This window comes from Maylandia zebra, linkage group LG18 (assembly GCF_041146795.1).
Source record: "Maylandia zebra isolate NMK-2024a linkage group LG18, Mzebra_GT3a, whole genome shotgun sequence".
Classification (NCBI taxonomy): Eukaryota; Metazoa; Chordata; class Actinopteri; order Cichliformes; family Cichlidae; genus Maylandia; species Maylandia zebra.
In genome coordinates this window covers 509,164-521,091 of record NC_135184.1, presented here as the reverse complement: position 1 = coordinate 521,091, position 11,928 = coordinate 509,164, and the positions used below count along the sequence as shown (strand labels likewise).

Genomic DNA, 11,928 nt, shown 5'->3' with positions numbered 1-11,928 from the left:
GCTGACAGAGACGTACCGAGTTACACCTCATTAGTCATTCACCTGCACTATAAACCTGCAGTTCCTCTGACGTCCAGACTCAGTGGTGGCAGCACTGAGTCTGTCCCCATAGACTCCTGTGTTAAAATCAACAGCTTGAAGCTAACACTGCTGTGGTCTGTAGATACTTTACCCTCCATAACACCAGTATAACTTACCTGCATTATTAGGGGCGTGGCCTGTGTGACTGACAGGTGGATGGTGACACAAATAGCTGTAGCTGCTAGCTTCACCTGAACCGGGCCTGTGGGCCGAGTTTGTGCTGTTGGAGCCTTTTGCTTTTTAATGACATCACCAACAATATGGCTGCTGTGAGGTCACTGCACTAACAGAGCGTCCAAGAAGGCGGAGCAAGTGTTTGATGAGGGAAACTCGAGGAATCTGATTGAATGTTAATGATTAGCAGGGGTTTGAGTCTGTGTGATGCTAATATGGTGTCATGTCGGTGGTCCAAACAGTTTAAACCTTAAAAAAAAAAACTCATTCACAATCGGGACAAAAAGAGAGGGGCGGAGCTTCCAGGTGACTTGACCACAGGTGTGTCATCAGGTTTATTTGAGTTCACAGATGACAACAAATTAAAAGAAACAAACTTCAAACTGAAACATTATTTACATCATCATGTGACATCCGAAGCTCCACCTCTTCTTCCCAAAAACAACCAATCACAGCATTGCTTCAGCTACAATAATAACTGAACAGCAGGTGATGAAGATGGTCTCCTCACAGGACACTAAAACACAGAGACAGTTTGCACACAGGAGGACTTTGGTGGTTTCCTGTCCTTGGAGGAAGATAGAAACAGAAACTCAGAGTAAGCTTTAAACTGGAGGAGCTTTCCTGCTGCCGCGCTTCACGGTCGGGCTACAGCTTGCGGTCGTAGACGGAGTAATGCATTTCCCGTCTTCATGTGTAGGTGTCCCCGTACCTGCGGTGGCCATCGCCAATCAGCTGAGTTTTCTCGCTGGCATTCGTCGGCTGGTGGACTATCGGAGCCTCGATGTCTGCAGAAAAAACAGAAAGTCAACAAAAGTCAGCGAAGGTTCTCGGTCACGCAGGTTGTGGTGGTCTAAAGAGCTCGCACAGACTCGCACTTCCTTGTTCACGTTTCATCTGGGAAGCTTCTTCCGCTCTAAGAGCCATCAGTGGAGAGTGGTGGGTAGTTACAGTATTTTACAGCCACTAGGACACATGTCACAATACTTAGGTCACTTTTGCAAAACTCTTCACACAATCCTCCTAACTGACCGTCAGCTTGGCAAAGCAGTTCATTTCACATTCAAAATGCACTACAACTACCAAAACACTTCATTCAGGTCTCAAATAAACTCATTCTTCCAGAACACTAGCAAAGGTTGACAGCCGACAAACACACTTTGTCACCCACAAAACAATGACCTAAAAAACACTAACAACATGTAGCATTACACAGTGTTTTCTTGTGTAAAACAAGGACACATCTCTGTTTATAATTTCAATATATGTTACTGGAATGAATCAGACATCATGCAGAATTCGTTAATATTTGTTTATGTATTTTTTTATTTTTGCACTAAGTAATCCCAAAATACAAGTATTTATATACACACCATCCACTGATACACATACAATAGTAATGCTAATCTACTCGGTCTTCTCCATTTGGCCACAGGTTCTCATCCACATCACATCTTATGTCATCTAGGGCAACACACCTAGGAAAGAATCTCCTGGCTGCCAGAATTGAAGGAGTTGAACAATTGAAGGAGTAACACCTGTGTAGATGTTCATCTACAATGAGAATCAGCTGTGGCTGGTTAAACTGCATTTTTAGATTTAAAATATGTTTCAATAAAATATTGCTGTTGGATTTTGCTCTTTTCAAGTTTTGCATTGTGTTATTGTTTTGGCCATAAGTTTAACAGTTTTGAAAACAGTATGTAAGCACATGCAAAATGTCCTGTACGTACAAAGATTTTTGGCAGTTGTTGTGTCTGAGTGAGAAGATAATTCATGAAATTTTTGAGATGTAGTCATTGAATGCATTTTGTGCCAAAACAATGATAACTGGTCCTCAGTTTAGCCCACATAGACTTCTGTTGTGCTCACTGTGTGAGGAGTTTTGCAAAAGTGACCTAAGTATTGAGAAATGTGTCCTAGCGTCTGTAAAAAACTGTAAGCCCTATGGGAGGGTCCTAGACCTGCTGTTGATCCTTTGCCTAATCACACGAGCCCAGGTGTGTGTCCACAAACACAAACCTGTTCTCATTATATTTGTAATTACACTTCCTTCTATTTAAAGATGACTGACTGCACCTTCAAACATCAAAATAAAAGCTAAACACTTCCTGTCACCTCACCATTTTCGGGTTCGTTGCGGATCTCCTCCTCCAGGTCGTCGGGGGAGGCGTAGTCTGGCTCCGCCCCCTCTCCTGTGGGTGGCGGCTTCAGTTTGCCGCAGCAGCAGTTGCAGCAGCAGCAGAGACAGCAACAGCAGTAAAAGCCGGTGATGATCCCACAGAGCACGAACAGACCCTGAACACAAACACGCCGTCAGCTCACGCCTCCTCACACCACCTCTATTCACACAGCTAGAGTGGAAGCTCCGCCCCACCTTGGCCCACCAGGTGGACAGCATGAAGTATGTGTTGACGTTGTCCTCTCCAAACTGCTGGGCCACGTAGAGTCCCAGCGAGCCATATGAATCGTAGATGTTTCTCTTGGTGAGGTCACTCAGGACGGCGTGGGCGCTGTTCAGCTCCTTGAACTTCTCCGCCGCCTCCGGGTTGTCCGGGTTCTTATCGGGGTGGTACCGCAGCGCCAGCTTCCTGACATCACACGCAGGTGTTAGTATTCACGTGCTGAGGTCAGAGAGTCTAGCTCTGCCCTCTGATTTCATCAGCAGTGCCATTAGTGCGCAAGCTGAACGTCACGCTTGCATCTTAAATCGTGTGATCAAACGTGCAGGTGAGTGGGCGGAGCTGGTGTAGGCTCACCTGTACGACTTCTTGATGTCGTCATGGCTGCAGCCTTTCTCCAGCCCCACAATGTGATACAGAGACTCTCCAGAGGTGGACAGAGCGCGCTGCCTGCCGTCAGACATCCTAAAACCATCACCTGTCGCAGGTGAGCAAACCACAGTGTCACACACGCGGTCACAGGGAAAGATAAACGCCAGGAAACATGCTCCGTAGGGCAAAGGTCAGTGAAAACCTTTCAAATATTTTAGTGACAGCAGTGAAAGTTTATTAGTTCATGGATCAGAAGAGAAAACGTGAGGAAAAAGTGAGAATCATTTTAACGTTTCCTGCGGGGTTAAAGGTCACTGTTTCCTGCTCGTTGTTCCTGTGGTTTTTTATTAAACAGAAAAAAGTGTCTGACTTTTAACTGAAGAAGAAGAAAGTGAACAAATAAATAACATAAACGTGTCGTTACTGCTGCACTAAAAAACTCCAGAAACACACAAAACAATGTCGGCTATGTGCTGAACACGGAGTCGAATGAGATGAAATGACGAAATGAAACCAAACGTAGATGCAGCTCTATAAAAATCAGAAACAGAAAAATGTAATTTAAAAATAAAATGTTCGCCCAAAGAGAAACAGTAAAAATTCTACAGAAAGAAGAAAAGTGGTCACTTTATTAGTTCAGTGCACAAACCCAACCTCACCACTTCGGCTGCTACAATAGAAACATGTCTCCTTCACGTCAAAATAAAACCAAATAGAAACGCGTCTGCTTCATGTCAAAATAAAACCAAATAGAAACAGGTCTGCTTCACGTCAAAATAAAACCAAAATAGAAACATGTCTGCTTCACGTCAAAATGAAACCAAATAGAAACGCGGCTGCTTCACGTCAAAATAAAACCAAAATAGAAACATGTCTGCTTCACGTCAAAATGAAACCAAATAGAAATGCCTCTGCTTCACGTCAAAATAAAAACAAATAGAAACATGTCTGCTTCACGTCAAAATGAAACCAAATAGAAACGCGTCTGCTTCACGTCAAAATAAAAACAAATAGAAACGCGTCTGCTTCACGTCAAAATAAAACCAAATAGAAACAGGTCTGCTTCACGTCAAAATAAAACCAAATAGAAACATGTCTGCTTCACGTCAAAATAAAACCAAAATAGAAACATGTCTGCTTCAGGTCAAAATAGAAACACCTCTGCTTCAGGTCAAAATAAAACCAAATAAAAACTTGTCTGCTTCACGTCAAAATGAAACCAAATAGAAATGCGTCTGCTTCACGTCAAAATAAAAACAAATAGAAACGCGCCTGCTTCACGTCAAAATAAAACCAAATAGAAACAGGTCTGCTTCACGTCAAAATAAAACCAAATAGAAACATGTCTGCTTCACGTCAAAATAAAACCAAAATAGAAACATGTCTGCTTCAGGTCTAAATAGAAACACCTCTGCTTCAGGTCAAAATAAAACCAAATAAAAACTTGTCTGCTTCACGTCAAAATAAAAACAAATAGAAACGCGCCTGCTTCACGTCAAAATAAAACCAAATAGAAACAGGTCTGCTTCACGTCAAAATAAAACCAAATAGAAACATGTCTGCTTCACGTCAAAATAAAACCAAAATAGAAACATGTCTGCTTCAGGTCTAAATAGAAACACCTCTGCTTCAGGTCAAAATAAAACCAAATAAAAACTTGTCTGCTTCACGTCAAAATGAAACCAAATAGAAACGCGTCTGCTTCACGTCAAAATAAAAACAAATAGAAACGCGTCTGCTTCACGTCAAAATAAAACCAAATAGAAACAGGTCTGCTTCACGTCAAAATAAAAACAAATAGAAACATGTCTGCTTCACGTCATAATAAAACCAAAATAGAAACACGTCTGCTTCAGATCAAATTAAAACCAAATAAAAACTTGTCTGCTTCACATCAAAATAAAATGCGTCTGCTTCAGGTCAAAATGAAACCAAATAGAAATGCGTCTGCTTCAGGTCAAACTAAAAAACAAATAGAAACGCGTCTGCTTCATGTCAAACTAAAAAACAAATAGAAACGCGTCTGCTTCATGTCAAAATAAAACCAAATAGAAACGCGTCTGCTTCACGTCAAACTAAAAAACAAATAGAAACGCGTCTGCTTCATGTCAAAATAAAACCAAATAGAAACGCGTCTGCTTCAGGTCAAAATAAAACCAAATAGAAACACGTTTGAGTTTCAGGCCATCGGCGCGAACATTTCCACAGACGGTTCGAATGCCTCGACCTGCCACGACGTGCCTGTTATTACATCAGCAGGCCAGAACCACTTGATGTGAGCCCCTCACAGATATGAGGTTTTCATGGGACACTGGTGACCCTGTACCTGATGATGTCACACAGGTGGGTAGCGGCAGGATCGACATATACAGAAGGAAAAGAGTGAGAGAGCTAAAGAGCCATTACCTGCCTGCCGAAGCCTTGCAGCGTCCCGACCCAGTTGCTACCTGCTCAGGTGTTCCTACTTCGACCTGCAGCTCGAAGCTTCTACCTGCTCAGGTGTGCCTGCTGACAGCCTCCATCAAACATTCAGCAGCGGCTCGGATCGGGTGACTGCGAGCCTCCACGCCTGCTCGGGTTTCTCCGACACGCTCTGACGGATTCATTGTGACGTGGAGGGAGAGATGTTACCATGGCGACCAGGTGAGTCAGGAGGGGACGGGGCAGGTGCTGTAAGTGGATGCAAAGGCTGACTTCTTTTTGCTGGAGCTCCAGCTGTGTGAGATGCACCTGGTAGAGGAACACCTGACACACCTGGTTCCAGAAAATGGCGCCAACACAAACTCTTCACTTTAGCTTTGAGCTAATGTGACCTGTACAGGTGTGCCCTACCTGCCACCCTGTGACAGCCGTGACAAGTCTGAATAAAAGAGAAACCTTTGACCTTTGACCTCTGATCTCTGATCTCTCAACGTCTGCTTTAAATCATTAGGCCGTCAGACTGAAACAGCCTTCGTTCCTTCGTTAAATCAAAGTGCGTTCTCCTTTCCACAATTAACAAAGTGCTTACCATGAACAACACTCGGACCCACAGTGGGCCCTGTCCTGTGGGGTCCCAGTAAAAAGTGGTACTGGATAACGTTTTCTTTCTTTCACACGGTTTAGGGATGAAAACCACCTGCGAGCCAAAATGCATGACTCTGCAGACTGAACTAGAACTCAGGAAACAGCTTTGATGATGAAACGTCACTGCAGAAAAACTCGGGTAAAGCAGCAGGGAGAAAAAAGTCATCCTGAATTCAGGAACCACACAGGTACCACATGACAAAGGACACTCACACAGTGTACACACATCAGGTAACCAGCGAGACAGAAGGACTATCAAAATAAAAGAACTAGCACAGATACTACTGCACACTGGTATATGTGTTTATCTTCTGTCCCTCAGACAGACCCCGGGGGCGACTGGCGTCCTCCTATCCATGTTCTATGGAGAGCATCCTGTGCTGCTGCTTCCGTGTGATTTTCCAGCTGAGACTGACCCGAGGATCCTCGGGTGGTCTTTACCCGCTCTCGACAAATCGCACCGCTCTCGCCGTCTCAGAAAAGCAGTAAATATCAAAGACTCGTCACAGCGCGTTCATAATCTGTTCACACTGCAGCTGTGAGGCAAACGATACAGGAGCATCAGAGCAGAGACAGCAGTTTCTACCCTGGAGCTGATCAGCCGATGGCATCCTGTGTAATACTGTTTATGTGCAATATAGCTTCTTTCTTATGTTGAATGACTGTGTTCAAGCTCATTTTTTATATTATTCTCGTAATTTAAACTTTTAACGACTTTTTGACCGCAGTGTAACAGTGAGCAGGTCAGTGTGAGCATGACAACAATGGTGAACTCCATCACTGATGCATGCTCCAACATCCAGGTAAGGAAACTTACTGAGGTAGCAACTCTGTCCGAATTCTCCGGATCACCAGGGGTACAGCTGGCAGACAACACAACCAAGCCGTACTTCATCAGCCCGGCTGTCGGTGCACAGCTCAACACAAACCATTCTGCCAGCAAAGACACCCACAAATATCTCTGGACCGAGCTGACCTTTGAATAAGGATTCTAAGCTAGCTACCATATGGCTTTAGCTAGCAAGTGAAAAACTGAATCAGTGTGAGATTTAAATACAGTGCAGAATGATATCAGCAGAACCCCACAGCGCCTCTACCGTGCCTAGTGACAACCCACCCCCGTTTACCTAAATCATACATCTGTGCTCGCTGCATCTCAGTGTGACGTTCACCTGAAGCTGCTCAGGTAAGGTAATGGAAATCATGCCGCGTACAATAAAAGACACACAGACTGGTTTGGAGGATAATACTCGTGTTTACTGACAGAGAACTGTTAGTGCAAGCTTTACAACAGGAAGACGCTCTGCGAACAGAAACCCAGGCGTACGAAACTTGAAACGCTACAGTGGGGCGGAGCCACCAATCACCACGCAGTTCCCGCTCACACAGGCATCTGCAGCTGGGAGTACTCGTCCTGCCCCTCCTTCTCCTCCAGAGTGGGCTCCACGTCATCAGCGTCTAGCTGCAGGAGCAGAGGTCAAAGGTCAGGACGATGGCGCAAATGTTTTAATAGAGCTAAAAGCTTTAAGTTTGGAGCAGAAATGGTTAACGACGTCACACCGCCTCTGCAGGTGAGTGCTACCTGTGTTGTTATCACAGCTCAGTGCATTAAAACTCTAACAACCAATAAAAGTATTTTTATCATCAGCCTGAAATCTGATTGGCTGCTGAGAGAATTCTGGTTGAAGATGTGCCGTTCATGTGTAGGTTGGGTTCAGCGATCAGATCGTGTGACTCACGCTCTGCAGCTCTCGGCGGGAGAAGAGGCGGGGCAGCAGCAGCATCCTCACGGGGATGGTCAGCAGCAGCATGAAGGGGAAGGCCAGCGCTGCCGCTGTCGCCATGACGACCCACAGCAGAGCCAGACATGTCAGCTGGACGAGAGTGAAAAGGTGCATCCTCAAAGTCCGCACCTGTGAGACAGCAGAGGACAGGTGAGAAGCTGGGACGGCGGTTCAGACCGATAGCGCCGACGTCGGAGGCTGAAGCTTGACCTGGAAGCTCACCTGAAGGATTCGTCTGTGACAGCGGGGGGAACGTCCAGGTTTCTATATCCTGTTGTGTTTGCCTCATAAAGCTGAGTACACACCCACTCTGATCACCTACAGTATAATACTGACCGCTCTCGCTGTTGTTTGCTCGTTCCAACAGTCGGAGGTCAAACCTGTGGCTCAGCTGAGAATTATCAGACTATCTGGATTTGTTTGGCACAGTTTATAGATGTGAAATTATTTTGTACCTTTATTAATCGAGTATGACTGTCTGCACAAAGCTGGTTACAGTTTGGATATTTTCGTCTGTCTGTACATAATCTGTTCATAACTACTGGGCGACCGCTCAACGCAGTGAGCTAAACCGGCACCCGTGAGCAGACACGCCGGCAATACCTGCATCAGCATGCAGTTTTCCCTGCAGTGTCTGTGAGCCACAGGGAATGACTGACCTTGCGGACGTAGTTGTGGTTGGGGTGGTATTTTGGGGGCATCAGCAGCAAGATGAGTCGCTCAGTGAGCTGGATCCCATTCAGGGACATCACACCCATGTAGAGGAAGATCCCGAACAGGACTGCCAGCGGGATCTGACGCAGAACTTCGCCGATGACGATGGACAGACCTGACAGAGCAGACAGCAGGTCAGACGTCGCAGCAGCACACTGCGAGCAGCAGAAGCGGCACTGATACGCTCTACGGTAGTCGTACCTACTAGAAACGCCACCAAGAAGCCCGTCACCCTCTGCTCCTTCACCTCCTGGATGCGAGGCTTGTCTCCAGGGGCAACGGCTTTACTCATGACGGTCAGGGCATTGGTGTGAGTCACAGACCGAACTGTGGCGGCCGACAGCCAGGGCAGGCCGAACAGAGCCGAGACTCCGCCCACCACCACGATGATTAAAAGATCCACGTGAAAACCGGTTCCCTTCACCAGCATCCTCTCCTTCTTACTCACGATCAACCTGCAGGATAGCGCAGGAAAATGAAGGTCAGGGAAGGAAAACGGAGCAACCTCAAAGACTCAAAGACGAGGCTCAGAGTCAAGTAAGAATAGAAAAGAATAGAAAAGAGAGCCTTTACTTAGGACCAAGAGTCAAATAAGAATAGAAAAGAATAGAAAAGAGAGACTTTACTTAGGACCAAGAGTCAAATAAGAATAGAAAAGAATAGAAAAGAGAGCCTTTACTTAGGACCAAGAGTCAAATAAGAATAGAAAAGAATAGAAAAGAGAGCCTTTACTTAGGACCAAGAGTCAAATAAGAATAGAAAATAATAGAAAAGAGAGACTTTACTTAGGACCAAGAGTCAAATACGAATAGAAAAGAATAGAAAAGAGAGCCTTTACTTAGGACCAAGAGTCAAATAAGAATAGAAAAGAATAGAAAAGAGAGCCTTTACTTAGGACCAAGAGTCAAATAAGAATAGAAAATAATAGAAAAGAGAGACTTTACTTAGGACCAAGAGTCAAATAAGAATAGAAAATAATAGAAAAGAGAGCCTTTACTTGGGACCAAGAGTCAAGTTACAATAGAAAAGAATAGAAAAGAGAGCCTTTACTTAGGACCAAGAGTCAAATAAGAATAGAAAAGAATAGAAAAGAGAGACTTTACTTAGGACCAAGAGTCAAATAAGAATAGAAAATAATAGAAAAGAGAGCCTTTACTTGGGACCAAGAGTCAAGTTACAATAGAAAAGAATAGAATAGAGAGCCTTTACTTAGGACCAAGAGTCAAATAAGAATAGAAAAGAATAGAAAAGAGAGACTTTACTTAGGACCAAGAGTCAAATAAGAATAGAAAATAATAGAAAAGAGAGCCTTTACTTGGGACCAAGAGTCAAGTTACAATAGAAAAGAATAGAAAAGAGAGCCTTTACTTAGGACCAAGAGTCAAATAAGAATAGAAAAGAATAGAAAAGAGAGCCTTTACTTAGGACCAAGAGTCAAATAAGAATAGAAAAGAATAGAAAAGAGAGCCTTTACTTAGGACCAAGAGTCAAATAAGAATAGAAAAGAATAGAAAAGAGAGACTTTACTTAGGACCAAGAGTCAAATAAGAATAGAAAAGAATAGAAAAGAGAGCCTTTACTTAGGACCAAGAGTCAAATAAGAATAGAAAAGAATAGAAAAGAGAGACTTTACTTAGGACCAAGAGTCAAATACGAATAGAAAAGAATAGAAAAGAGAGACTTTACTTAGGACCAAGAGTCAAATACGAATAGAAAAGAATAGAAAAGAGAGACTTTACTTAGGACCAAGAGTCAAATAAGAATAGAAAAGAATAGAAAAGAGAGCCTTTACTTAGGACCAAGAGTCAAATAAAAATAGAAAAGAATAGAAAAGAGAGCCTTTACTTAGGACCAAGAGTCAAATAAGAATAGAAAATAATAGAAAAGAGAGACTTTACTTAGGACCAAGAGTCAAATACGAATAGAAAAGAATAGAAAAGAGAGCCTTTACTTAGGACCAAGAGTCAAATAAGAATAGAAAAGAATAGAAAAGAGAGCCTTTACTTAGGACCAAGAGTCAAATAAGAATAGAAAAGAATAGAAAAGAGAGACTTTACTTAGGACCAAGAGTCAAATAAGAATAGAAAATAATAGAAAAGAGAGCCTTTACTTGGGACCAAGAGTCAAGTTACAATAGAAAAGAATAGAAAAGAGAGCCTTTACTTAGGACCAAGAGTCAAATAAGAATAGAAAAGAATAGAAAAGAGAGACTTTACTTAGGACCAAGAGTCAAATAAGAATAGAAAATAATAGAAAAGAGAGCCTTTACTTGGGACCAAGAGTCAAGTTACAATAGAAAAGAATAGAAAAGAGAGCCTTTACTTAGGACCAAGAGTCAAATAAGAATAGAAAAGAATAGAAAAGAGAGCCTTTACTTAGGACCAAGAGTCAAATAAGAATAGAAAAGAATAGAAAAGAGAGCCTTTACTTAGGACCAAGAGTCAAATAAGAATAGAAAAGAATAGAAAAGAGAGCCTTTACTTAGGACCAAGAGTCAGTCAAAATGAACGTCCACCCAAGCTTCTGTCGCCCACCTTAAAGCTGAGAAATACAGTAAAAACCAGGACAGGCTACTTCTCATCGCTAGCGTTTCACTGCCGTCCTTTATCATTTGAAGTTCAATGACACTGTCTGTCAGTGCTTGACACTTTATCGGTGGACCCCCATAAAAGTTAGTCAAGATTAAGAATTAACTCCCACGTAAAGTTTCTAATAAAGCCCAAGTGATGTGTCTAAAATCTGAAATCATCTACGCTGTTATCTGGGACTCCATGAAGATGAGAATGAAGACGAGTATAGCTGGCAGGATGCTGGCGCCCATCATCCAGGCTGGAAACTGCCCATCCGACCCCAGAAGGGAAATCACCCAGCCTCGCTTCTCTGGGCTGGACACCGAGAATCCGCTGGGCACGTTCAGTTTCTGCGAGCAAAGGATGACGGCAGTTATTTAAAGCCCAGTACAAGGTTCCTTTTTTGAGGCTTAAAATGTGCTCTCCCCCACCTGAGTATAGGTGTCCTGCACACTGTAGTCCACCAGCACCATGATGAGGATGGCAATGGGGACCCCAAAGTCTCCGATGATCCTACGGAGCTGAAACACGCAAAACATCATGTGAGAGCTCAGTAGGTACCAGGAAGGAAACATCCAGATGTAGAACCAATGGGGCAAGTGTGGGTGCATCTGAGCTCATTCAGAACACCTGGATAGGAAGTGAAGCTGAGACACCGGTGGAGGTCTTTGGTGCGTTGTTTTGGGTGTACATCGATGGTATCTGACACTGTGATGGTCTATAACAGCTTAACATGTGTACACCTGTATTTACAGGTAACTGTGC

The 11,928-nt window shown here is 43.6% G+C and overlaps 2 protein-coding genes across 3 annotated transcripts in view; both read right to left on the bottom strand.

The window, feature by feature from the left end:
* Window positions 1–555: 555 nt before the first annotated feature.
* LOC143413508 (dnaJ homolog subfamily C member 5-like) lies at window positions 556–7,233 on the bottom strand. The gene is made up of 4 exons (XM_076876736.1): window positions 3,015–7,233; window positions 2,633–2,846; window positions 2,379–2,553; window positions 556–1,043 (listed from the first exon to the last, which is right to left on the bottom strand). Exons 1-4 carry the CDS (start codon window positions 3,119–3,121, stop codon window positions 946–948), a joined length of 594 nt encoding a protein of 197 aa, XP_076732851.1. The 5' UTR covers window positions 3,122–7,233; the 3' UTR covers window positions 556–945.
* Window positions 7,234–7,330: 97 nt separating this feature from the next.
* The window catches only part of slc4a2a (solute carrier family 4 member 2a), a 34,697-nt gene continuing 30,099 nt past the window's right edge, over window positions 7,331–11,928 (bottom strand). For both annotated transcript variants that reach the window (XM_076876650.1, XM_004572410.5), the window contains exons 17-22: window positions 11,595–11,684; window positions 11,347–11,513; window positions 8,795–9,048; window positions 8,539–8,708; window positions 7,835–8,008; window positions 7,331–7,557 (exon numbers count right to left, since the gene is read on the bottom strand). In XM_076876650.1, coding sequence (XP_076732765.1) covers window positions 7,477–7,557; window positions 7,835–8,008; window positions 8,539–8,708; window positions 8,795–9,048; window positions 11,347–11,513; window positions 11,595–11,684 — 936 coding nt within the window. In that variant the 3' untranslated portion in view covers window positions 7,331–7,476. The remainder of the gene's footprint in view (window positions 7,558–7,834; window positions 8,009–8,538; window positions 8,709–8,794; window positions 9,049–11,346; window positions 11,514–11,594; window positions 11,685–11,928) is intronic.

What these genes read in the sequence shown, in the direction of transcription:
- LOC143413508 (XM_076876736.1), bottom strand. Translation starts at nt 3,121, where the DNA reads ATGTCTGACGGCAGGCAGCGCGCTCTGTCCACCTCTGGAGAGTCTCTG. An exon ending in GACATCAAGAAGTCGTACAG is followed by an intron (nt 2,847 to 3,014) that starts GTGAGCCTACAC and finishes GTGTGATGTCAG; the next exon opens with GAAGCTGGCGCTGCGGTACC. An exon ending in CCGCAACGAACCCGAAAATG is followed by an intron (nt 1,044 to 2,378) that starts GTGAGGTGACAG and finishes TTTTTTCTGCAG; the next exon opens with ACATCGAGGCTCCGATAGTC.